This window comes from Dendrobates tinctorius, unplaced genomic scaffold (assembly GCF_039654945.1).
Source record: "Dendrobates tinctorius isolate UK_male_01 unplaced genomic scaffold, ASM3965494v1 ptg000223l, whole genome shotgun sequence".
NCBI classification, from domain to species: domain Eukaryota; kingdom Metazoa; phylum Chordata; class Amphibia; order Anura; family Dendrobatidae; genus Dendrobates; species Dendrobates tinctorius.
This window is the reverse complement of record NW_027361890.1, coordinates 2,711,325-2,734,735: the sequence shown is the minus strand read 5'-3', so window position 1 is coordinate 2,734,735 and position 23,411 is coordinate 2,711,325. Positions and strand designations below refer to the sequence as shown.

At 48.9% G+C, this 23,411-nt stretch overlaps 1 protein-coding gene across 1 annotated transcript in view; it reads left to right on the top strand.

Annotated features, from left to right (window-relative positions):
- The window catches only part of LOC141059044 (bactericidal permeability-increasing protein-like), a 203,766-nt gene that overhangs the window by 158,951 nt on the left and 21,404 nt on the right, over positions 1-23,411 (top strand). The window contains exons 13-14 of the mRNA XM_073555254.1: positions 13,252-13,315; positions 13,405-13,481. Of these exons, the coding sequence (XP_073411355.1) occupies positions 13,252-13,315; positions 13,405-13,481 (141 nt within the window). The remainder of the gene's footprint in view (positions 1-13,251; positions 13,316-13,404; positions 13,482-23,411) is intronic.

The following is a 23,411-nucleotide window of genomic DNA, read 5'->3' as shown; positions in this document are numbered from 1 at the left end:
CTGAAAAGGCAATACAAACAAGGGTTAACTGAAAATTCCAGGCATAAAAAATATTCACTCACATATAAAAGAAAAATTAACTGGGGGGTGGAGGTAGGGGAATAAATCAAAATAGAGAAGGATAGGGAATTACCACACATACAAACCAAGCAACAGTCACAGATAACTCCTCCAACATGCTTTCTCATATGAACTCCTCTCCCTCCACAAGCCATGCAGCAAATGCTAACTCTGGCAAGGATTTGCAACAGAGCCCAGATTATAAAGGGGAAAAGAGTGACTAACTGAGCTCACCTGCGAGCACACAAGCACAGAGATTTCTAACATGGCCAATTAACCTCTGTTCTTCCAGAAGGAATAAAAAAACACCATTAAATTGTAGGAGCAATCAGAAACTTCAGGCTCCTCACTGTCATGGTAGCTCCATTTCACTGTGCCACCCCACTTCATCCATCATTGCCTGGAGGGTTTCTTCAAGCAGACATAGAAGTAGGATAGTAACTCTGATGTAAATCTTCCATAGCACAATCGTTAACAATTCCGAAAAGAAGGAAGAATAGGAAGCATTTAAGGAAACCAGGATGGATGAACACAGAACTTAAACACATGCTAAAAAGGAAGAAATGTTTATCACATGGAAAGATGGAGGCATATCAAAAGAAGAATATAATGCTGTCTGCAGAATCTGCAGGGCATGAATCAGATTTTCTAAAGCTAACAATGAATTAAGTCTTGCAAGAGGTGTAAAAAACAATAAAAAAGGATTTTGGCGATATGTCAAAAGTAAAAGAAAAGTCAAAGATGCTATAGCATTTCTACAGGATGAAAATGATGAAATGGTAAGAAAGGATGTTGAGAAGGCAGAAATTTTAATTTCTATTTTGCATTTGTTTTCTCTCAGAAAGGAAATGTAACATCAACTGATCTTCACTGTCATATTAAAGGAAAAGAAGAATCCAGGCTATCTATAAACAGAAAGTTCGCAAGGGAATTCTTGGCTAACATAAATGAATTCAAGTCTCCAGGTCAAGATGAATTACGTCCCAGAGTACTGAAGGAGATATCAGAATAACTTTTTTAACCACTCTCCACAATCTTTGAAAATTTTTAGAGAACAGGAGAAGTCCCAGAAGACTGGAGAAGAGCAAATGTTGTTCCTATCTTCAAAAAGGGGAAGAAGGTGTTGCTAGGCGTCGGGTTCCTGTCGCTGCACAGCAGGAATCCCTTTCCTCTACGGCCGCAGAGGAGGCTACGCAGCAGACTCGTCGATCTCGGCGCTCTGCTCAGACTAGCACTGTGGGTTTGGTTGCAGCTGCCACCTATGGTTCAGCTATAGCAACGCATGCTGGTCAGCAGTGATCTACTCCAGGGACTAAGTCCTCCTTTCGGTCTACTGAGCATGCCCGTGGGATGATCTCTCATTGTAGATCGGAGGTCACATGCTCATGTCCCTCTCCAGCTCGGATTGGAGCATCAGGAAGGTCCCGGAAGGACGCTGCTACAAAAGGTTCGCATGGCCGCTCAGCCATGCGCTAGTATACACAGTATACTAGTGTATACTAGCATACACTAGTATACACAGTATTTGGTAGAGGTGTGTGTGTTGATGGATGCTTGTGAAATGCTGACTGACTTATTATGAAACCCCTTCCCTTTGATACGCATGTTGGTAGGGTTAGAGTTTACAGCCAGCGCCGAGTTGTAACACTGCCTAGCGCCACAGTGCTCCCTGCTCCTCACACTTGCTAGCGCCAGTGTGCGCCAAGCTTTAAGGCACCCTTGTACCGCATCTACTGCAGTGCCTGTCAGCGCGGCGCCGTGTGCACTTCTGTACCATTAGAGTGCACTTTCCAGTCCTGAGTCTAGGCTGGTTAGTGGCGTCCGCCAGTACGGCACTGTATGCACTTCAGTGCAGTTTTCTGTTAGTTTAGCTTCTACCTGGCACCGCAGTTGCGGCGCTGAGTGCTAGTGGTCTAGAAGGACTCTAACCCAGCATCTTTGTTGCTGAGTCCTGAGACTGTACACTAGCGCTCACTCCGCCAAGTCCTGTGACGTTAACAGGCTCTGGCATTTGTTACAGCGGCTCTGTGAAGCAACAGAGTTTGCTCCCGTACACATCGGGTGAATGGTTAACCCGCCGGTGTTTAGTTAGTACTCTGCCATTACTAAGCAGCAGTTTTCCATCTCTGCACGGTGGACCCGGGTTGCGATCGCACTTCCTTATATTTTATATTTAGTGCGATCCACAACCCTAACAGGTGTCCTGTCCTGGGCCCTGTATTGTTCAACATCTTGATCAATGATTAGATGAAGGAATTGAGGGTAAACTGATTAAATTTGTTGAAGACACAAAGCTAGGAGGGATGGCTAATACTAAAGAAGAGAGGATGCAAAAAGATATATATAAACTGGAGCAGTGAGCAGCAACTAACAGAATGGCTTTTAACAGGGAAAATGCAAAATACTACATATGGGCAATAAAAGTGAAAAAATCATGTACAGAATGGGAGGAATAAGGCTAAGCGACTTCAGTATACTATTAGATCACAGACTCAACATGAGTCAACAGTGTGATGCAGCAGCAAAAAAGGCAAATACAATTCTGGGATGTATTAACTGAAGCATACAGTCTAGATCATGTGAAGTCATTATTGACCTTTACTCCTCTTTGGTCAGACATCATCTGGAATACTGTGTCCAGTTTTGGGGACCACATTTTAAATAAGACATCAACAAACTGGAGCAAGTTCAGAGAAGAGTGACCAGAATGGTGACCAGTTTGCAAACCATGTTCTATGAAGAACAGTTACAGGATTTGGGAATGTTTAGCTTGCAAAAAAGAAGACTGAGAGGAGAATTAATAGCTGTCTACAAATATCTCAAGGGCTGTCACACTGTAGAAGGATTATCTTTATTCCCATTTGTACAAGAAAAGACTAGAAGCAATAGGATGAAATTGAATGGGAAGAGACACAGATTAGAAAAAACCTTTTGACAGTTAGGGTGATCAATGAGTGGAACAGGCTGCCACAAGAGGTGGCGAGTTCTCCTTCAATGAAAGTCTTCAAACAGAGGTTGGACAGACATCTGTCTGGGATGATTTAGTGAATAACTGCTTTGAGCAGGGGGTTGGATCAGATAACCCGGAAGGTCTCTTCCAACTCTACCATTCTATAATTCTTTGATTTTATGTAATCAGTGCTGGCCATTTTGTTAGAATATTCAAAGCAGCGCAACATGGCACAATCAACTCGCATGGAGACCCATTGATTCGTGGTGAAGTGGTGTTCCGCAGAGCGACTGGGGCGTGTGCTGCAGTTAAAACTCCACTATTGCCTGCAGTTGCTTGCACAGTCTCTCCAGCAAATGTATGGTGGAGTTTCACCTTGTTTGTAAATTACATATGAGATGGTGAGCTGGGAGGCAGAAGTGACGCTGCTGTACAGATTGGCTATCAGCAGCAGGATGAGAATGCCAAAAGTGTGGACACATTGCATGCACTTTCAGCTGCAAATCATACTTATTTGGTTAGCTCTTCAGGAAGTTCTACACCACCAAGTTTAGCACATGAGCCAGGTGAATGATGTGAATCAAACCAGCTTGGCCCAGAGCCGATACCAGATTTCGTTCATTATCGCAAAATACCAGGCCGTGCTTAAGGTTCATGGGCACCAACCACTATTCTGTCTTCTGTTTGATCTCCGTCTACAGCTCCTGCATGGTGGGGGATTTGTCCCCCAAAACAAGAGTTGCAGACCAGCCTGCTTCCCCTTGGTTGTGCTGAAATTGGTGGTGCAGGGCTCACTGTGACTGGATGAGGAGGTGGTTGAGAAAGTGGAGTAGGAGGCAACATGTACTGAGAAACATCCAGCAATCCTCGGTGGTGGTAGGATATTTACTGAAGCCCCTTCCTCCTCTGTCCCAGCCGCCAACACATTGACCCAGTGGACAGTTAGGAAGATGTAACGTCCCTGTTCACACTTACTGGTCTATGTATCATGGAGCTTGCCAGTGATGGCATTGCACAGAGCACATCTTATCCAGCCAGAAATGTTATTGTGCAGGGCAGGGATGGCCTACCTGACAAATTTGTGGCAGCTGGGAACAATGTACTGCGCGTAGCCACCAACATAAGTTTTTTAAACTGGTGGTCTACACCAATCCGGATTGGCAGCATTTCAAATGCCAGTAATTTAGAAATGCGAACAATCAGGCACATGGCTTGTGTGTGGTTAGGGTGGAATTTCCCCTTTCTTTCAAGGGTTGGGGAATAGAGAGCTGAAAACTTCCAGGGGATGTCGTAGGTGTGAGCAGGTTGCGGGATGCAGTGATGGACAGTAGACAGAGCAAGGGTTAACGTAGTTTACTTTAACAGATTTGTCCTCCACGTAGGGATCTAGAGGGTTAAACAGGGATAATGCAGGTAGCTGATAATAACAGGTATGTAGTTTGAACAAAATGCAGGGGAGCAATGATGGTAGCAGTTCTTAAGATATCACTTATCCAATCCAACAAATTCCAAACTGTAGAGTCCATGAAACAAGCGTTGGCACCAACAACGGTCGGCACAGGGTTAATCTAGTGTAGTCCTGAAGACAACGATGAGCTGCGTCCTTCCGGCAGCGGTGAGTCTTTGGTGTCTCCTCCTCAGTCCAGCAGAAGGCACAGGCCACAGCAATGTCGGAGGCCAACATGGCCCAACAAATATGCACTGGGGGTCAGTATTCCGTTCAAGGTCACACAGCTGGTGCTTCTTAAGAAGCACGCGCACGGTGCTCACAAGCCCGGAGCGTTTGGCACCTTGGTACACGGGGGGCCAACGGGCACACAGTGTTTCTCAGTTCACAGTCTCTGCGGGTGGCAGTGGGGATGCTGGAGCGCAGGCCTGCGCTGCTATGGTGCTCGAGGGACAGAGCACTCACCTCCCCCTGCTGCGCGCTGTCAGTTCCCACCAAGTCTGCCTGTTTCCATGTGCGCTTCTGCTTTTTTACCTCAGACACACCCCCTGCTGCCAAGTGCAAAGGTTCGTCCGGTTCTCTTAGCTTTCCCCCCGGACAACAGAGGGGAGAGCCTCGACAGTTCCGGACCCGGCGCAAAAAAGGTACCCCCAGCCCGGTCCTTCTGCTTACACTCCCCCTCTCCTTTTGCTCCCCATTCCACAGGCGAGAGTTCTTCCTGGATGATCCTATGCCCAATAAATTGATCTTGACTGTATCAGTTGGGGGGTATTCCATCTGTTGATCATTCAATGCGGCATTAGTGAGTTTGAGTAGTAAAATCGGGCTGGGTAGTGGAGTCAGGTTGAGTAGGTGAGGACGGGAATGCGCCCAAGTCTAAAGGATCAGTCATTTCAGGAGCCTGTCCCTCTTCTGGGTCAACGGGTGGCGAGTCGAGAAATTCTTCCTCATCATAATCTACAGCTGCAGGAGGAGATGCTTCAGATACACTTTGCACCTCTTACATTTGTAAGGGTAAGGACACGCAGGACATGGCATATTCTAATGCACGATTCGAGTAGGAGCATCTTCTTTTCCCTCCAGTTGAACTTCGTAGATGTGACCTTCAGAGCTCATTCTTCGCTATAAGGGCCTTTTACACATAGCGATATCACTAAAGCGTCACCAATTTTGGGGCGCAACAGCGACATCGCTAGCGATCTCGCTACATGTGACACTTACCTCCGACCGGCCCCCCCGCTGGATATCGCTGATCATGCGAGAACGTCCTGGGCCGCTTTCTTCTCGCTGGAGTCCCGCTGGCGCCGACGAGCGACGCATGGATGCAGGTGGAAGACGTCATCATCGCTGCCGTCTGACAGGTAAGTAACGACCGTCGAGCATTGCTGCGTCGCTGGTGAGATCTGCCTGTTTGGCAGCTCACTAGCGACCATTTAGCGATGCACCAGCGATCCTGACCGGGTCGTACCATTGTCGGGATCGCTGGTGCATCGCTAAATGTAATGGGACCTTTACCTGATACAGGGTCTTCTTCCACTGGTACTCCAACTTGCCTCAAGGGCGTTTGTCTCGGACTAAAACATTGACTTCAACCTTAAGAGCTGTCCCGCGCAGGAGAGTCACCTCCGGATGTTCTAGTTCCCAAAACTTAGTTTGCACAAACCAATGTAGTGTCTGTAAATGATGACGATGTTCTCGAACCCAGGTGGATACCCCCCGTCTGCAGGTAGTCCTTCTTTGGATCCAACTCCAGCTCAGTGATTTCTCGCCCCGGTCGGCCAAATAGCAAGGTATTTGGTGTGAATCCAGTGGTGTGATGTACTTGGTTATTGTACACCCAGACTAATTCGGCCACAATCACAGGCCACAATCACAATCAGCGGACTTTCCGGTCATCTTCTAAAGTTCTTAGCATCTGGTTCAAGGTTTGATTGAAACATTTCCAGGCCCCATTTCCGTGGGGATGATAAGGCGTCGTCCAAGATTTCCCAATCTGATACATGCGATACAGTTCTTCCATCACTCGTCCCTGGAAATCTTCTTTCTTCTTCTTTCTTTATTTTTTTTATATAGCGCTAACATATTCCGCAGCGCTTTACAGTTTGCACACATTTTCATCACTGTCCCTGATGGGGCTCACAATCTAAATTCCCTATCAGTATGTCTTTGGAAACAGGCACCTTGATCAGAGTGAATCTCCTTTGGACAACTGTACACTTGGATGAAGTCTCTACAAATGGCCTGGACTGCTGATTCGACAGTCTGATCCCGGGTCGGGGTTACTACGGTGAACTTGGCGAAGTGGTCAGTCATCACTAGACGGTGTTCGTATCCCATGTGAGTTGGACTGATCGTCAGGTAGTCTGTCATCAACACCTCTAGAGGAGCTGAAGTCATGATGGTTTGCGTGGGAGCTCTCTGTTTGGCAGGTTTAGCTAACTCGCAGCTTCTCCACTGTCAGCAGGCCTCTTCGACCACAGTCTTTAGTCGAGGGTGATAGACAAGCTTCTGTAGCCACTGGAATGTCTTCTCCGAACCAAAGTTGGTCCCCCATTCATGAGCCTCCGTTGTTACCTTGAGATGCAGTGTCTCAGGTATTACCACTTGCCAGGAGACTTCCAGTTCTCGGTTCAGCTGGACCTTTCAGTACAGGAGTCCTGGAGCTGGAGCCTTTCCCATTGTCAAAGGATCTGTCCCCGGGGACGTCTCTCTCCCTTTGGTTGGGAAGTTGTTTTAGAGCCAACCATTGTCTCATCTGAGAGAGCTCCCCATCTTCCTGTTGGAGCCATACCCACTCGTCATGGGATCGCCCCAGGGTGTATTCTTTGAGTGCTGCCAGGACCTGTTTCAGCGTGGATGCCACTGTCCTGATGGAGCTACAGAATTCAGGAATCTCTTCCGCCTCCAACTCTTCATCCCAGTTAAGCCCAGGTTGCTCATGGGTTACTCTGGATAGGGCGTGGGTGTGTGTATTCTCAGCTCCCTTCCTATAAGCAATCTTGTAATGGTATTTAGCCATCTGGGCCACCCACCGCTGTCCCAGGGCCCCTAGTTTTGCATTTTCCAGGTGGGCTAGAAGATTGTTGTCAGTGCGCACCAAGACCTCGGATCCAGACAGATATCCAGCAAATTTCTCAGTCGAGACACACACTAACGCTAACAACTCCAGCTTGAAAGAACTATAGTCGTCTGGGTTTTGCTCAGAGTAATGGAGAGACTGACTTGCATACGTGATTACCCACTCTTTTCTGCCTTGTACTTGCGACAACACAGCTCCTAGACCATGTTGACTCCCATCAATATGAAGGATGAACAACTGAGAGAAATCCACGTAAGTCATTACGGGAGCTTCAGTGAGAGACATTTTCAAGGCGCGGAATGCTTCTTCCTCGCAGTCCCCCCAACTGGATAGTCTGATTCTTTGCACCAGATGGTACTCCTTTCAACAGTTCTAACAAGGGGTTGACAATGCGGGTGAAGTTCTTCACAAACCGTCGGTAGTACTCAGTGACTCTCAGGAAGACCCGGAAATCTTTCATAGTCTTCGGGCTCTATAGTCTTGCATTGCCGCGATCTTTTCACGTGATGGTTTCACCCCTTCAGCAGAGACAACATGTTCCAGGTATTCAATCTGTGTGCGAAAGAGGTGACACTTCTGCGGCTTCACTTTCAGACCGTACCTTTGCAAGCGACTCAACACTTGTCCCAGCCTTTGCAGATGTTTCTCCAAGGTGGCTGTGGAGACAATGATGTCGTCCAAGTAGATGAGGGTGGCCTCAAAGTTTGTCTCCCAAACACTTCTCCATCAGTTGCTGGAAGGTTCTGGGGGCACCTCTGAAGGGCATCCAGTTGAATTCAAACAGTCCCATGGACAGTATGAATGCTGTCTTCTCCCGGTCATGTTCAAACATGGGCACTTACCAGTACCTACTAACCAAATCCAACGCCAAGAAGTATTTTGTGTTTCCCAGAGCAGACAACGATTCCTCAATCCTTGGCAATGGATACAAGTCCCCCACGGTGCAGGCGTTCAGCTTCTGATAATCTACACAGGAACGCAGAGTCCCGTCCTTCTGGATTCCATGGAGTAGCAATCTCTGGAGCCTGTTCCTCTTCTGGGTCATCATGTGGCAGGTCAAGAAATTCTTTCTCTGTATCTTCCACAGCTGCAGGAGGAAAGGTCTCAGTACATTTTGCATCTCTTCCATCTGGTCACCGCAGACAGTCGACACCTTCTCCATCTTTTCTCTGCGTTTGACATTGTGGCTTTGTCTAACTCTGGGTGAGGCTCCTCTCTTCTCACCATACCATTTTTCCCAGGGGCGGCGTTCTCTCCAATTAGTAGGACCTTCGTAGGGGTGAGCGGGTCTTCCCCATTGTGTGTCTCGGGTAGGGCAACTTCTGGACAGGTGTCCCAGTCTTCAACACATCTAACACCCTCCTCTGCGCCTGTCTGGTGAGCACTTTGGTCAGGATCACCGTCCTCTAAGGGAAGCATATCTTCTCTGCTTTTGCTCTTCACCCCACGATACGGGGTTAAATTCTGGATCTGCTGCTGAAGCTTTCTGCATGCTCCGCACCTCTCCTCTTACTTCGTCCATCTTTTGCCATGAGTTACCTCGGGGTGTGGCATTGGACTCCAAGACAGCAACAAGGGCTTCTTTCAGGCTAACCAATTTCTTCCCATATTTTCTGCATTCCCTGCCGCAATTCACGGGACCACTTCGGCTCTTCCTCGCTCTCGGTGGATACCTCGCAGCTCCGGACCATCCCTGTCAAGGCTGCAGCTCCCTGCTCCTGTTCTCTTATGCATGCTTCTGCCTCCACTTCTCAAAGAGTCATGCGTAGGTTAGCTCGCAGGCGCTCACGAAGGACTTGCATAAGCAGCGCATCTCAAAGCCTGTCACTAACTGGTCTCGCAGCACTATGTCAAGGGGTCCAACGCCTATGCCATCCCGCTTAACAATCGCAGCGTGGATCTCCTGCAGCACGTTCATGTATTGGGTCATGGACGCCCCTCCCTTTAGACACGGTGAAAAAAGCACATGCATAACTTCCCTACCTCTGTGGGGTCTCCGTATGTCTCCTCCAGTATCTTTATCACCTTGTCTAAAGTGTCCCGTTCCCTAGAGGGTCGTAGCATGACAGAATCCTTGGCCTCTCCATCTAAGGCCATCAGGGCAATTTCTGCCTCCATTACGGGGGTCATGGGGTACATCCTCAACATACCCCTGACTCGCTCAGTCCAGATCCATAACAGAAGGTTGCTCCCTGTAAACTTAGGGAGGTTACCCAATATTTTCCCCAGCGATATACTGGACCTTAGGGCACCCCCGACCGCTTGGTCTGCCACCTCTGCACCCATAGACTGCATCCTAACGACTACGCCAAGTGTAGAAATCGCAGGAACGTGGGATGCAGTGACGGACAGGAGGCAGAGAAAGGGTTAACAGGTTTATATACAGGGGAATACTCCACACAGGGAGGTAAAGGGTTAAACAAGGGATTAACAGTGTTAATGGCAAAAGGATATGGTGCGTTGAAGAACAATGGTACAAATCATGGCGGTTCCGATGAAAGTCACTGGTTCCTCAGTCCATGAAGTAAATAGAACCGACAACGGCTTGCATGGTGACCTTTTTAATGGGGTCCGGTAAACAATAATACCCCACCTTCTGGCGACAGTGATCGGTCTCCGGTACCTTCCTCTGCCCCTAGTCCATATACTGCAGTGACTGACAACAGTGAGGGTCACAGTCCTGTATGAGCCCAACGTTGCTCTGCAAATATACGCTGGCAAAGTCAGGGCGCAAGTGTCTGGGCCGATATTCACTAGCAAAGTCAGGGTGTAGATAACGGTCATGCACTCGATCTCTTTCAGGCAGCATGCAGGCGGTACTCAAGATTCTGAAACGACTGGCACCTGACTTTATGGCGGTCACCGGGCACACACTGCACGTCTCTCTCTCTCTCTGGTCCCAGCTGTGGGCGGCGGGAGACGGCAGATGCAGGCCTGCACAATACTGGTGCTCCGAGGACAGAGTACTCCTTTCTATGGCTTTTGCATGGCTCTGCTCTGTGTGCACGGCTCTGCTCTGTCCTGCATGGTCTGCTCTTTCCTGTATGGCTCTGCTCTGTCCTGCATGGCTCTGCTCTGTTCTGCACAGCTCTGCTCTGTTCTGTACAGCTCTCCTCTGTAGGCACCGGGGCTCTATCTATGGGGCCTGCTGCAGCACCGATACTCTGAGTTGGGGGCAGGGGAAGCAAAACATGCTGCTCACCGCTCCACGCGCTGTCCTGGGTTGGTGCCAAACTGCTCTGCTGCGCATGGTTTCCTCTTTTATCCCCCCGCTGCTGTGCTCTCTTTTTCTCCATCTCTCTCCACCTTCCTGGGACAGCAGGAAGGTCCGCGTCACTAGCCCTTCCACCAGGCAATAGGGGAAGGTTCGGCTCACTCAGGCTTCCCCTCCGGGAGCAGGGGATCCAACCTTTTCAGTTCCGGACCCAGCATGCAGCTACCCGCGGTCTGGTTGTCCCCATTACATGTACATATCCTCTCTTTATTGTAAACTGTTGCCAAATATATTGGCGCTATAAAAATAAAATTATTAATATTTATTATTAACCAGGTCACACAGATATCACTACCTTTAATTACTATGAAGGGGAGGAGAGCAGAGCTGTGTCATAACAAACATCAATCTGTATCTATTCTAGGTATCTGGAAATATTGTGCTGGTATCTGGTATAGATGAAGAGCACTGTATATGACAAGCGCAATCGTAAACTACAGTTTTCATCTTCGTGCGCTGTCATGCTGTAAGATGAAAAGTGTAGTTTGTGATCAGCACTTGTCACAAATAATTACAGGTACCAAAGCATTAGAAAAGTGTTTGTAATTACACACAGCTCTGCTCTCTTCTCTCCACACAGTAATCACCATGTGAGATTTGTGTGACTTGGTTAGACACAACATCACGCAGAGATAGGCGGTTCTGACATTTTATGCGTACATTTCCTTTTGTTTTTTCCTGCATGATGCATTCTATTTGTGATTGAGGAACATCATACAGGGATAAAAGTGACCACCCCCAGAAAAGAATCTCTGACAATAACCCCTTGATTGATGGGAAAAGTAATATATCAATTTTACAAGCTAATATCTCCACTACGGAGATAAGAAATAAAAAATGAAAAAATGTTTTATTCAAATCCTCAGCCACTTCATTATTATGTGAGCAGCTTAACACGTAAAATGTGGTGAAATGCTTTGAAATGCACAACCCCTTTTCACACCGACCATTAAGTCACAATTGCAATATATGGATCTGCTTTCTCACTTGTTTGAATAATTCTAATAAATAATGTGTTATGTGGAGAGGTTATATTATGCTGAGCAATACATATTACATGAGTTAAAGGGAACCTGTGACCTGTTTACGCCGCTATAAGATGCGGCCACTGCCTTTCAGGGCTTATCTACAGCATTCTATAATCCTGTAGATAAGCCCCCTCTCCGACCTACAAGTGAAGAAAAATAAGTTTTATTACACTCACCCGGGGGCTGGTCCGGTCCGGTCCGATGGATGTTGCAGTTCCGGGTCTGGCACCTCCCATCTTCTTGTGATGCTGCCCTCTTGCTTCTTCATCACTCTTCGGCATCGCGCTCCTGCGCAGGTGTACTTATCTGTCCTGTTGAGGGTAGAGCAAAGTACTGCAGTGCGCAGGCACGGGACCTCTCTGACCTTTCCCAACGCCTACGCACTGCAGGAATTTCCTCTGCCCTCAACAGGTCCGGTCCGGTCCGATGGATGTTGCAGTTCTGGGTCTGGCACCTCCCATCTTCTTGCGATGCCGCCCTCTTGCTTCTTCATCGCTCTTCGGCATCGCGCTCCTGCGCAGGTATACTTATCTGCCCTGTTGAGGGTAGAGCAAAGTACTGCAGTGTGCAGGCACGGGACCTCTCTGACCTTTCCCAACGCCTGCGCACTGCAGGAATTTCCTCTGCCCTCAACAGGTCCGGTCCGGTCCGATGGATGTTGCAGTTCTGGGTCTGGCACCTCCCATCTTCTTGCGATGCCGTCCTCTTGCTTCTTCATCGCTCTTCGGCATCGCGCTCCTGCACAGGTCTACTTATCTGCCTTGTTGAGGGTAGAGCAAAGTACTGCAGTGCGCAGGCACGGGACCTCTCTGACCTTTCCCAACGCCTGCACACTGCAGGAATTTCCTCTGCCATCAACAGGGCAGATAAGTGCGCCTGCACAGGAGCACGTGGTCAGGGAGCGATGAAAAAGCAGGAGAGCGGTGATCATAAGAAAATGGGAGGTGTTGGACCCAGACCTGAGACACCCATCGGACCGGACTGCCCCCCCAGGTGAGTATAATAAAACTTATTTTTCTTCTCTTGCAGGTAGGATCGGGGGCTTATCTACAACATTACAGAATGCTGTAGATAAGCCCTGAAAGGCAGTGGCCGCATCTTATAGCGGACAAAACAGGTGACTGGTGCACTTTGATGAACAATGGATCCAGATGTAGCAGTTGTACACCACACACATTTTACCACAAATTGTGGCAGGAGTGCATTGCCGCTCTTAGCCTCGTAGTCTTACATGGACAGTGTGTTTCTTTAACTTATTTTAGCTTTGAAAAATGTGTCAATTCAGAAACACATTTCAAAACTGTGGCATTCCACAGTAAAAAGAATGATATTTTACCATCTAATATTGGCAGTGTGTCAACTATCTACTACTTTCTGCAGACTCAGACTTACTATGTTATTACTTTGTGTCAGGTTGCAGAATTAGAGCATTCACTGGGACACATGCTACATGAATCTGTAGTTCAAGCTATCAATAGTAAGTCATACTTACCTGTCAGTTTACTTTACACTCTGGGGGCCTTCAATCAGGTGATAATAACCTTATATGCTAATTTTCCCTTCCAGGTGGATTGAGCAGCAGCATCCCAATGCCTTCATTTGCTAATATAACTGTTCAAGAATCAGTGATATCAGTTACTCCGGTAATAAAACATTTGCTACTGTGAATGTATAGATATGAAATTGTCTGACATTTGTGTTCTAAAGAAGGGAATAAGGCCACAATAAGTTTCCATAGGATCCCATTTACCAGAATGAACCTATGTAGCCTTTTATCTCAATCCAACTGATAAGCAGCAGCATAGTGTTTAGCTGTTTAGGAAATCCTCAGAAGGTTGTTCTTTTCTATGGAGAAGACAACAGAAAGAAAGCCATACCAAGTTTGTGGTGTGACAAAGTCACTGATAAGGTGATGAAAGGGAGATATGTTTTGCCGTGATTAATGGCTTCAGTGATGTAAAACTCAGATGTCTGCCTCCAGTACAGTGAGGGGTTAGCAGCCAATTTGTTTAAAAGCCTGCATTTTCTTTGAACAACCATAGACTGGGTGGGAGGTGGTCCACCTTATATCCACCACGTGTATGTGTGTGTGGCTATACATTATATATATACACTCACTGGCCACTTTATTAGGTACACCATGCTAGTAAGGGGTTGGACCCCCTTTTGCCTTCAGAACTGCCTCAATTCTTCGTGGCAGAGATTCAACAAGGTGCTGGAAGCATTCCTCAGAGATTTTGGACCATATTGACATGATGGCATCACACAGTTGGCGCAGATTTGTCGGCTGCACATCCCTGATGCGAATCTCCCGTTCCACCACATCCCAAAGATGCTCTATTGGATTGAGATCTGGTGACTGAGGAGGCCATTTGAGTACAGTGAACTCATTGTCATGTTCAAGAAACCAATCTGAGATGATTCGAGCTTTATGACATGGCGCATTATCCTGCTGAAAGTAGCCATCAGATGCCTGTTCTTAGCTGAGAGGAGTGGTACCCAGTGTGGTCTTCTGCTGCTGTAGCCCATCTGCCTCAAAGTTCGACGCACTGTGCGTTCAGAGATGCTCTTCTGCCTACCTTGGTTGTAACGGGTGGCAATTTGAGTCACTGTTGCCTTTCTATCAGCTCGAACCAGTATGCCCATTCTCCTCTGACCTCTGGCATCAACAAGGCATTTCCGGCCACAGAACTGCCGCTCACTGGATTTTTTTTCTTTTTCGGACCATTCTCTGTAAACCCTAGAGATGGTTGTGCGTGAAAATCCCAGTAGATCAGCAGTTTCTGAAATACTCAGACCAGCCCTTCTGGCACCAACAATCATGCCACGTTCAAAGGCACTCAAATCACCTTTCTTCCCCATACTGATGCTCGGTTTGAACTGCAGGAGATTGTCTTGACCATGTCTACATGCCTAAATGCACTGAGTTGCCGCCATGTGATTGGCTGATTAGAAATTAAGTCTTAACACACAGTTGGACAGGTGTACCTAATAAAGTGGCCAGTGAGTGTATATATATATATATATATACAGTATATATAATCTATCAAGAGAGGGGACTGTGTAATAAAAAGGGCGCTGTAAATAACAAAAATAACAAGAATAGACTATGTAAGAGACAGCACTGTACATTACAGCAGAGGAAGCTATATAATAAAGGATGGCATCATAAAAAGTAACTACACTATATACTGAGGGATGGTACATAATAAGCGAATACACTATATACTAAAGGACTGTGTTAGACATAATTAGCGATAATAAGGTCTTCCTCCACCTCTCTCTGTTCCTAAATCCATTATAAATCCCCCTTCCTCCCATCCCAATTCCCAACATCCCTCATTGTCATCCTCCCTGCATCCTATTATTGTACTCTCCCCCACCCCAATCGTTGCCCTATTCACAATCTCCACCATTGCTTTCTACCCCACCACCCCATCATTGCCCATTCCACCACCTCAATGATTGACTTCGCCCCCACCATTGACTTTTCCACCATCATTGTCCTTTCCACTACCACCCCCATCATTGCCCATTCCACCCCCCCTTCATTTCCTCCTCCCCCACCACCCCCATTATTGCTCTTTCCATCATGACTATCATGGTACTTTTCACCCCCACCATCATTGCCTTTTCCCCACCACCCCCACCATTGCCATCTCCTTCACCACCCTCATCATTGCCAAATCCACCACCTCCATCATCATTTTCTCCCCCACCACCCCCATCATTGTCCTTTCCACCACCTCCATCACTGCTTTCTCTCCACCACCCCATCATTGTCAATTCCACCACCTCCATTATTGCTTTTCCCCCACCACCCCATCATTGCCCTCTCCACCACCTCCTTCATTGCTTTTTCCCCTACCACCCTCATCATTGCCCTCTCCATCACCCCCATCGTTGCCTTCTTCCCCACCTCCCCATTATTGCCCATTCCACCACCTCCATCATTTCCTCCTCCGCCACCAGCCCATCATAGTCCTTTCAACTGCCACCATCATTGCCTTCTCCCCATCACTGCCCTCTCCTCCACCTACAAGCACAGCACCATTCACCTCTCTGCACGTACCCTCTCAGCAACACACACACACACCACATCTCCGCAACTCTCACCTCTCTGCATGCTCCATCGCCGGCAGCTTCCTCTCTCTGGCACAGCAGCGGCACTGAATGATAATGTCATCCAGCCGCACTACTGTCTGTGTGAGAGACAAGAATCGCAGGCAGGGAGAAGGATGGATCACGGCAGCTCCGCTCCGCTGCCATTTTCTCTTGCAGGCAGCGAGGCTGCAGGGATCTCTCCCTGCCCGCCACACATGAGGGCAATTTGGCCAGGGGCCCCCCTGGAGCCTCGAGGTCGGATAAACAGGCCAGATTGCTCTCATTATTAGCCATCCTGCAGGGGCCTCCCGGAGCCTCTGGGCCCTGGTTCAGCCACATTGGCTGCACATGCGGTATGTCTGCCCCTGTCGTGAGCTGCTTCAGTGGAACCATGACCTCTTTATGGCATCACCAGCATGTACAGATGTTGTGGAGCACGAAATCCTGACTGAACCACTTGTCTTTATTATGGCATCACAAATACAAAAACAGCAGCAACATTTCAACCAGTAGTAGAGGTCTGGGTCTTTGTCCAGCTAATATAGAAGCACACAGCCCTCTTATGTAAACCTTACACAACCAATCAAAGCAAGTGTATAAATCCATCAATAAATGTAATTCTCACACCAAATGTCATAATAAAACATTATAATAGCATTACCAGTAGAGTTGAGCGATACCAGCCGATACTTGAAAATATCGGATCGGAATGGATCGGCCGATCTTAAAAAAAAGTATCGGTATCGCCGATTCCGATACCGGGAACCAATGCAAGTCAATGGGGCCAAAATATCGGAATTAAAAAAAAACCCTTTCTTTCCTTGTAGGTTAATTCTACATGAAGAAAAACAACTAAGAATAATGTAGAATGTATTGTGGGAGGTGGAGGATACATTAAAGCCATAGAGGTTTAGCCCAATCAAATGGAATAGCAGGAATTAAACTTTTTTTTTAAAGACGTTAGGAGTTACAAAGATATTGACTATGTTAGCCTCATTTATATTTTGCCAGACATGTATGTCTTCTTCTTCTTTCTTCTTTCTTCTTCTTTCTTCTTCTTCCTTTTTTTACCTTCTTCTTCTTCTTCTTATTCCTTTTTTTACCTTCTTCTTCTTCTTCTTCTTATTCCTTTTTTTACATTCTTCTTCTTCCTTTTTTTACATTCTTCTACTTCCTTTTTTTACATTCTTCTTCTTATTCCTTTTTTTACATTCTTCTTCTTCTTCCTTTTTTTAAATTCTTCTACTTCCTTTTTTTACATTCTTCTTCTTCTTCCTTTTCTTACATTCTTCATATTCTTCTTATTCAACAATTATTATTCTACATATTCAACTTCTTCATCTTCTTCCTATTCTTCTTCATCATATTCTTATTTGTGTCAGGCATTCCTGTAGTTGTTATCTAGAAAAGTTAGAAGTTTACACCTTCCGTTCTGCCTGTCACAAAAGATTTACAACAGGATTTGTCCGCGTTCAGTTTGGCCTGCAGCAGCACGAGGAGGAACGGACTCACCCCCATACACTGCTTAGTCTTCTTCTGCTTATAAATAAGATAATATCATTTGCTCAGAGTATTAGTCTTATGCTTAATGTTCTTCTGCTTTGTTTTTTTATGCTTCTTTGTCTTCTCTCTCTTGTTGTTCTGCATCTTGGTGGTTGTCTTCCTGTTCTTTGTCCTCTTGAACCAGCTGACGGTACTGGCACCCGGAGGGGCAGCAGAAGGAAGAAGAGCCAATGGCACTACCGAGGACCAGCTGACGGTGCTGGAACCCGGTTACTAAGCAGGAGGTACCTGTGCTACAAAGCACTACCAAGGACCAGCAGACGTTGCCGGAACTCGGATACCGAGATGGAGGCACCTAGGCCAAAGGCTCTGTCGAGAACCAGCTGAAGGTGCTGGAACCTGGATGGGTAGCATAAGCTGCAAGAGCAAATGGAAATAGCGAGGACCAGCTGACAGTGCTGGCACCCGGAGGGGCAGCAGAAGGAATAAGAGCCAATGGCACAACCGAGGACCAGCTGACGGTGCTGGAACACGGTTACTAAGCAGGAGGTACCTGTGCTACAAAGCACTACCAAGGACCAGCAGACGTTGCCGGAACTCGGATACCGAGATGGAGGCACCTAGGCCAAAGGCTCTGCCGAGAACCAGCTGACGGTGCTGGAACCCGGATGGGTAGCATAAGCTGCAAGAGCAAATGGAAATAGCGAGGACCAGCTGACAGTGCTGGCACCCGGAGGGGCAGCAGAAGGAATAAGAGCCAATGGCACAACCGAGGACCAGCTGACGGTGCTGGAACCCGGTTACTAAGCAGGAGGTACCTGTGCTACAAAGCACTACCAGGACCAGCAGACGTTGCCGGAACTCGGATACCGAGATGGAGGCACCTAGGCCAAAGGCTCTGCCGAGAACCAGCTGACTGTGCTGGAACCCGGAGGGGCAGCTGAAGTTACCCCTGAAAAGCAAAGTTGTCATGCCGCAAGCTGGCCGCAGTTACCGAATCACACAGTCCTACAGGGGGTGCTTGTCCTACTGGCACTACGGAACAAGCCTTTCTTACCAGAACCCGCAGTCCACATAGGAAGCACCTAAACTGCTGGCACCCTAGCCTCGGCTAACCCAACCGCAACACGACATGGCAACTTGGGGTGGCAAACTGACATTGACACTTCCCGGAAACAGCAGGCAGGGCTGGAACCAAGCTGGGCAGGAGGGAGTACCCGTGCCAAAGTCAGTTATGAGCAGCAACTGGCGATGTTGGAGCCCAGGACAAGCACTTAGCAGGCTGAGGCCTGATGTGCTGTCAATTGGGAGGCAGCAGGACAGATTGCCATCAAAACAGCAGGGGAACAGCTGACGTTACTGAACCCCACAAACACAGGAGCTAATGTTTTACTCTGTGAAGACGGCACTTCCGAGCAACAACTGGCTGTGTTGAAGCCCAGGGACAAGCACGGAGCAGGCTGAGGCTGCATTGAAGAAATTTTAAGATCGGTTGTAGACTTCTACTAATTTTAACCAAGCTCCACTTAGGCCTGTGGCTTCACTGATTTTCGTATTTCCCCTGTCCTCCAACCCCGCCAGTTACAGCTCCGAAGTGGCGTCTGCACAATCCACACTTGTTCCTTTGTTACAGGTGTTCAGTCCGGTCAGTTAATCCCCTGATGTGTGTCCGGCAATGTCGCCTGCTCTGTCCACATTCCCATAACTAGTTATGGGAATGTGGACAGAGCAGGCGACATTGCCAGACACACATCAGGGGATTAACTGACCGGACTGAACACCTGTAACACAGGAACAAGTGTGGATTGTGCAGACGCCACTTCGGAGCTGTAACTGGCAGGGTTGGAGGACAGGGGAAATACGAGAGACAGTGGAGCCACAGGCCTAATTGGAGCACGGTTAAAAATCAGTAGTAGTAGGACTGTGTAGGCAGCAGGAGACTTTGCCATCCACACAGCAGTGGATCAGCTAGCGTTACTGAACCCCACTGAGACACAGAAGCAAGTGTCTCTTTCCGTGTGGACGGCACTTCCGAGCTACAACTGGCTGTGTTGAAGCCCAGGAAATAGGACGGTGTAGGCAGAGGCCTACTGTCTTTGGAATGCAGAGACAGCAGGAGAGACTGCCATCCACACAGCAGGGGAACAACTGACGTTACTGAACCCCACTGAGACACGGTAGCAAGTGTCTCTTTCCGTGTGGACGGCACTTCCGAGCTACAACTGGCTGTGTTGAAGCCCAGGAAATAGGAGGGTGTAGGCTGAGGCCTACTGTCTTTGGAATGCAGAGACAGCAGGAGAGACTGCCATCCACACAGCAGGGGAACAGCTGACGTTACTGAACCCCACTGAGACACGGGAGCAAGTGTCTCTTTCCGTGTGGACGGCACTTCCGAGCTACAACTGGCTGTGTTGAAGCCCAGGAAATAAGAGGGTGTAGGCTGAGGCCTACTGTCTTTGGAATGCAGAGACAGCAGGAGAGACTGCCATCCACACAGCAGGGGAACAGCTGATGTTACTGAACCCCACTGAGACACGGGAGCAAGTGTCTCTTTCCGTGTGGACGGCACTTCCGAGCTACAACTGGCTGTGTTGAAGCCCAGGAAATAGGAGGGTGTAGGCTGAGGCCTACTGTCTTTGGAATGCAGAGACAGCAGGAGAGACTGCCATCCACACAGCAGGGGAACAGCAGATGTTACTGAACCCCACTGAGACACGGGAGCAAGTGTCTCTTTCCGTGTGGACGGCACTTCCGAGCTACAACTGGCTGTGTTGAAGCCCAGGAAATAGGAGGGTGTAGGCAGAGGCCTACTGTCTTTGGAATGCAGAGACAGCAGGAGAGACTGCCATCCACACAGCAGGGGAACAGCTGACGTTACTGAACCCCACTGAGACACGGTAGCAAGTGTCTGTGGACGGCACTTCCGAGCTACAACTGGCTGTGTTGAAGCCCAGGAAATAGGAGGGTGTAGGCTGAGGCCTACTGTCTTTGGAATGCAGAGACAGCAGGAGAGACTGCCATCCACACAGCAGGGGAACAGCTGACGTTACTGAACCCCACTGAGACACGGGAGCAAGTGTCTCTTTCCGTGTGGACGGCACTTCCGAGCTACAACTGGCTGTGTTGAAGCCCAGGAAATAGGAGGGTGTAGACTGAGGCCTACTGTCTTTGGAATGCAGAGACAGCAGGAGAGACTGCCATCCACACAGCAGGGGAACAGCTGACGTTACTGAACCCCACTGAGACACGGGAGCAAGTGTCTCTTTCCGTGTGGACGGCACTTCCGAGCTACAACTGAGTGTTGAAGCCCAGGAAATAGGAGGGTGTAGGCTGAGGCCTACTGTCTTTGGAATGCAGAGACAGCAGGAGAGACTGCCATCCACACAGCAGGGGAACAGCTGACGTTACTGAACCCCACTGAGACACGGGAGCAAGTGTCTCTTTCCGTGTGGACGACACTTCCGAGCTACAACTGGCTGTGTTGAAGCCCAGGAAATAGGAGGGTGTAGGCTGAGGCCTACTGTCTTTGGAATGCAGAGACAGCAGGAGAGACTGCCATCTCCACAGCAGGGGAACAGCTGGCAGTGCTGAACCCCACTAACACTTGAACGAATGTGTTTGGCTCTGTGGAGACGACACTTCTGAACACCAACTGACGCTGTTGGAGCCCAGGATTAGGCGAGGAGCAGGCTGGGGCCTGTTGCTTTTGGCAGGTGAAGGCAGCAGGAGACTTGCCATCTCCACAGCAGGGGAACAGCTGGCAGTGCTGAACCCCACAAACACTTGAACGAATGTGTTTGGCTCTGTGGAGACGACACTTCTGAACACCAACTGACGCTGTTGGAGCCCAGGATTAGGCGAGGAGCAGGCTGGGGCCTGTTGCTTTTGGCAGGTGAAGGCAGCAGGAGACTTGCCATCTCTACAGCAGGGGAACAGCTGGCAGTGCTGAACCCCACAAACACTTGAACGAATGTGTTTGGCTCTGTGGAGACGACACTTCTGAACACCAACTGACGCTGTTGGAGCCCAGGATTAGGCGAGGAGCAGGCTGGGGCCTACTGGATTTTGGCAGGTGTAGGCAGCAGGAGACTTGCCATCTCCACAGCAGGGGAACAGCTGGCAGTGCTGAACCCCACAAACACTTGAACGAATGTGTTTGGCTCTGTGGAGACGACACTTCTGAACACCAACTGACGCTGTTGGAGCCCAGGATTAGGCGAGGAGCAGGCTGGGGCCTACTGGATTTTGGCAGGTGTAGGCAGCAGGAGACTTGCCATCTCCACAGCAGGGGAACAGCTGGCAGTGCTGAACCCCACAAACACTTGAACGAATGTGTTTGGCTCTGTGGAGACGACACTTCTGAACACCAACTGACGCTGTTGGAGCCCAGGATTAGGCGAGGAGCAGGCTGGGGCCTGCTGGATTTTGGCAGGTGTAGGCAGCAGGAGACTTGCCATCTCCACAGCAGGGGAACAGCTGGCAGTGCTGAACCCCACAAACACTTGAACGAATGTGTTTGGCTCTGTGGAGACGACACTTCTGAACACCAACTGACGCTGTTGGAGCCCAGGATTAGGCGAGGAGCAGGCGGGGGCCTACTGGATTTTGGCAGGTGTAGGCAGCAGGAGACTTGCCATCTCCACAGCAGTGGAACAGCTGGCAGTGCTGAACCCCACTAACACTTGAACGAATGTGTTTGGCTCTGTGGAGACGACACTTCTGAACACCAACTGACGCTGTTGGAGTCCAGGATTAGGCGAGGAGCAGGCTGGGGCCTGTTGCTTTTGGCAGGTGAAGGCAGCAGGAGACTTGCCATCTCCACAGCAGGGGAACAGCTGGCAGTGCTGAACCCCACTAACACTTGAACGAATGTGTTTGGCTCTGTGGAGACGACACTTCTGAACACCAACTGACGCTGTTGGAGCCCAGGATTAGGCGAGGAGGAGGAGGGGGCCTACTGGATTTTGGCAGGTGTAGGCAGCAGGAGACTTGCCATCTCCACAGCAAGGGAACAGCTGGCAGTGCTGAACCCCACTAACACTTGAACGAATGTGTTTGGCTCTGTGGAGACGACACTTCTGAACACCAACTGACGCTGTTGGAGCCCAGGATTAGGCGAGGAGCAGGCTGGGGCCTGTTGCTTTTGGCAGGTGAAGGCAGCAGGAGACTTGCCATCTCCACAGCAGGGGAACAGCTGGCAGTGCTGAACCCCACAAACACTTGAACGAATGTGTTTGGCTCTGTGGAGACGACACTTCTGAACACCAACTGACGCTGTTGGAGCCCAGGATTAGGCGAGGAGCAGGCTGGGGCCTACTGGATTTTGGCAGGTGTAGGCAGCAGGAGACTTGCCATCTCCACAGCAGGGGAACAGCTGGCAGTGCTGAACCCCACTAACACTTGAACGAATGTGTTTGGCTCTGTGGAGACGACACTTCTGAACACCAACTGATGCTGTTGGAGCCCAGGATTACGCATGCCGCATGCAGAGGCCAATGGGCAGCGGTTTTTATGGAGGTTGTTGACTACTACTGATTCTAACCATGCTCCACTTAGGCCTCTGGCTCCACTGTCTCTACTATTTACCCTTGCCTCCAACCCCGCCAGCTACATCTCTGAAGTGGCGTCAGCACAATCTACACTTGTTCCTGTGTTACTGGTGCTCAGTCCCGTCAGTTGATCCCCTGATGTTTGTCCGGCAAGTTCGCCAGCTCTGTCCTCATTCCCACTACTGGTTATGGGAATGTGGACAGAGCAGGAGACCTTGCCGGACACACATCAGGGGATAAACTGATGGGACTGAGCCACAGGAACACAGGAACAAGTGTAGATTGTGCTGACGCCACTTCAGAGATGTAGATGGCGGGGTTGGAGGCCAGGGGAAATAGTAGAGACAGTGGAGCCAGAGACCTAAGTTGGGCACGGTTAAAAATCAGTAGTGGTTTGAATGTTGATGGAGCTGGTGA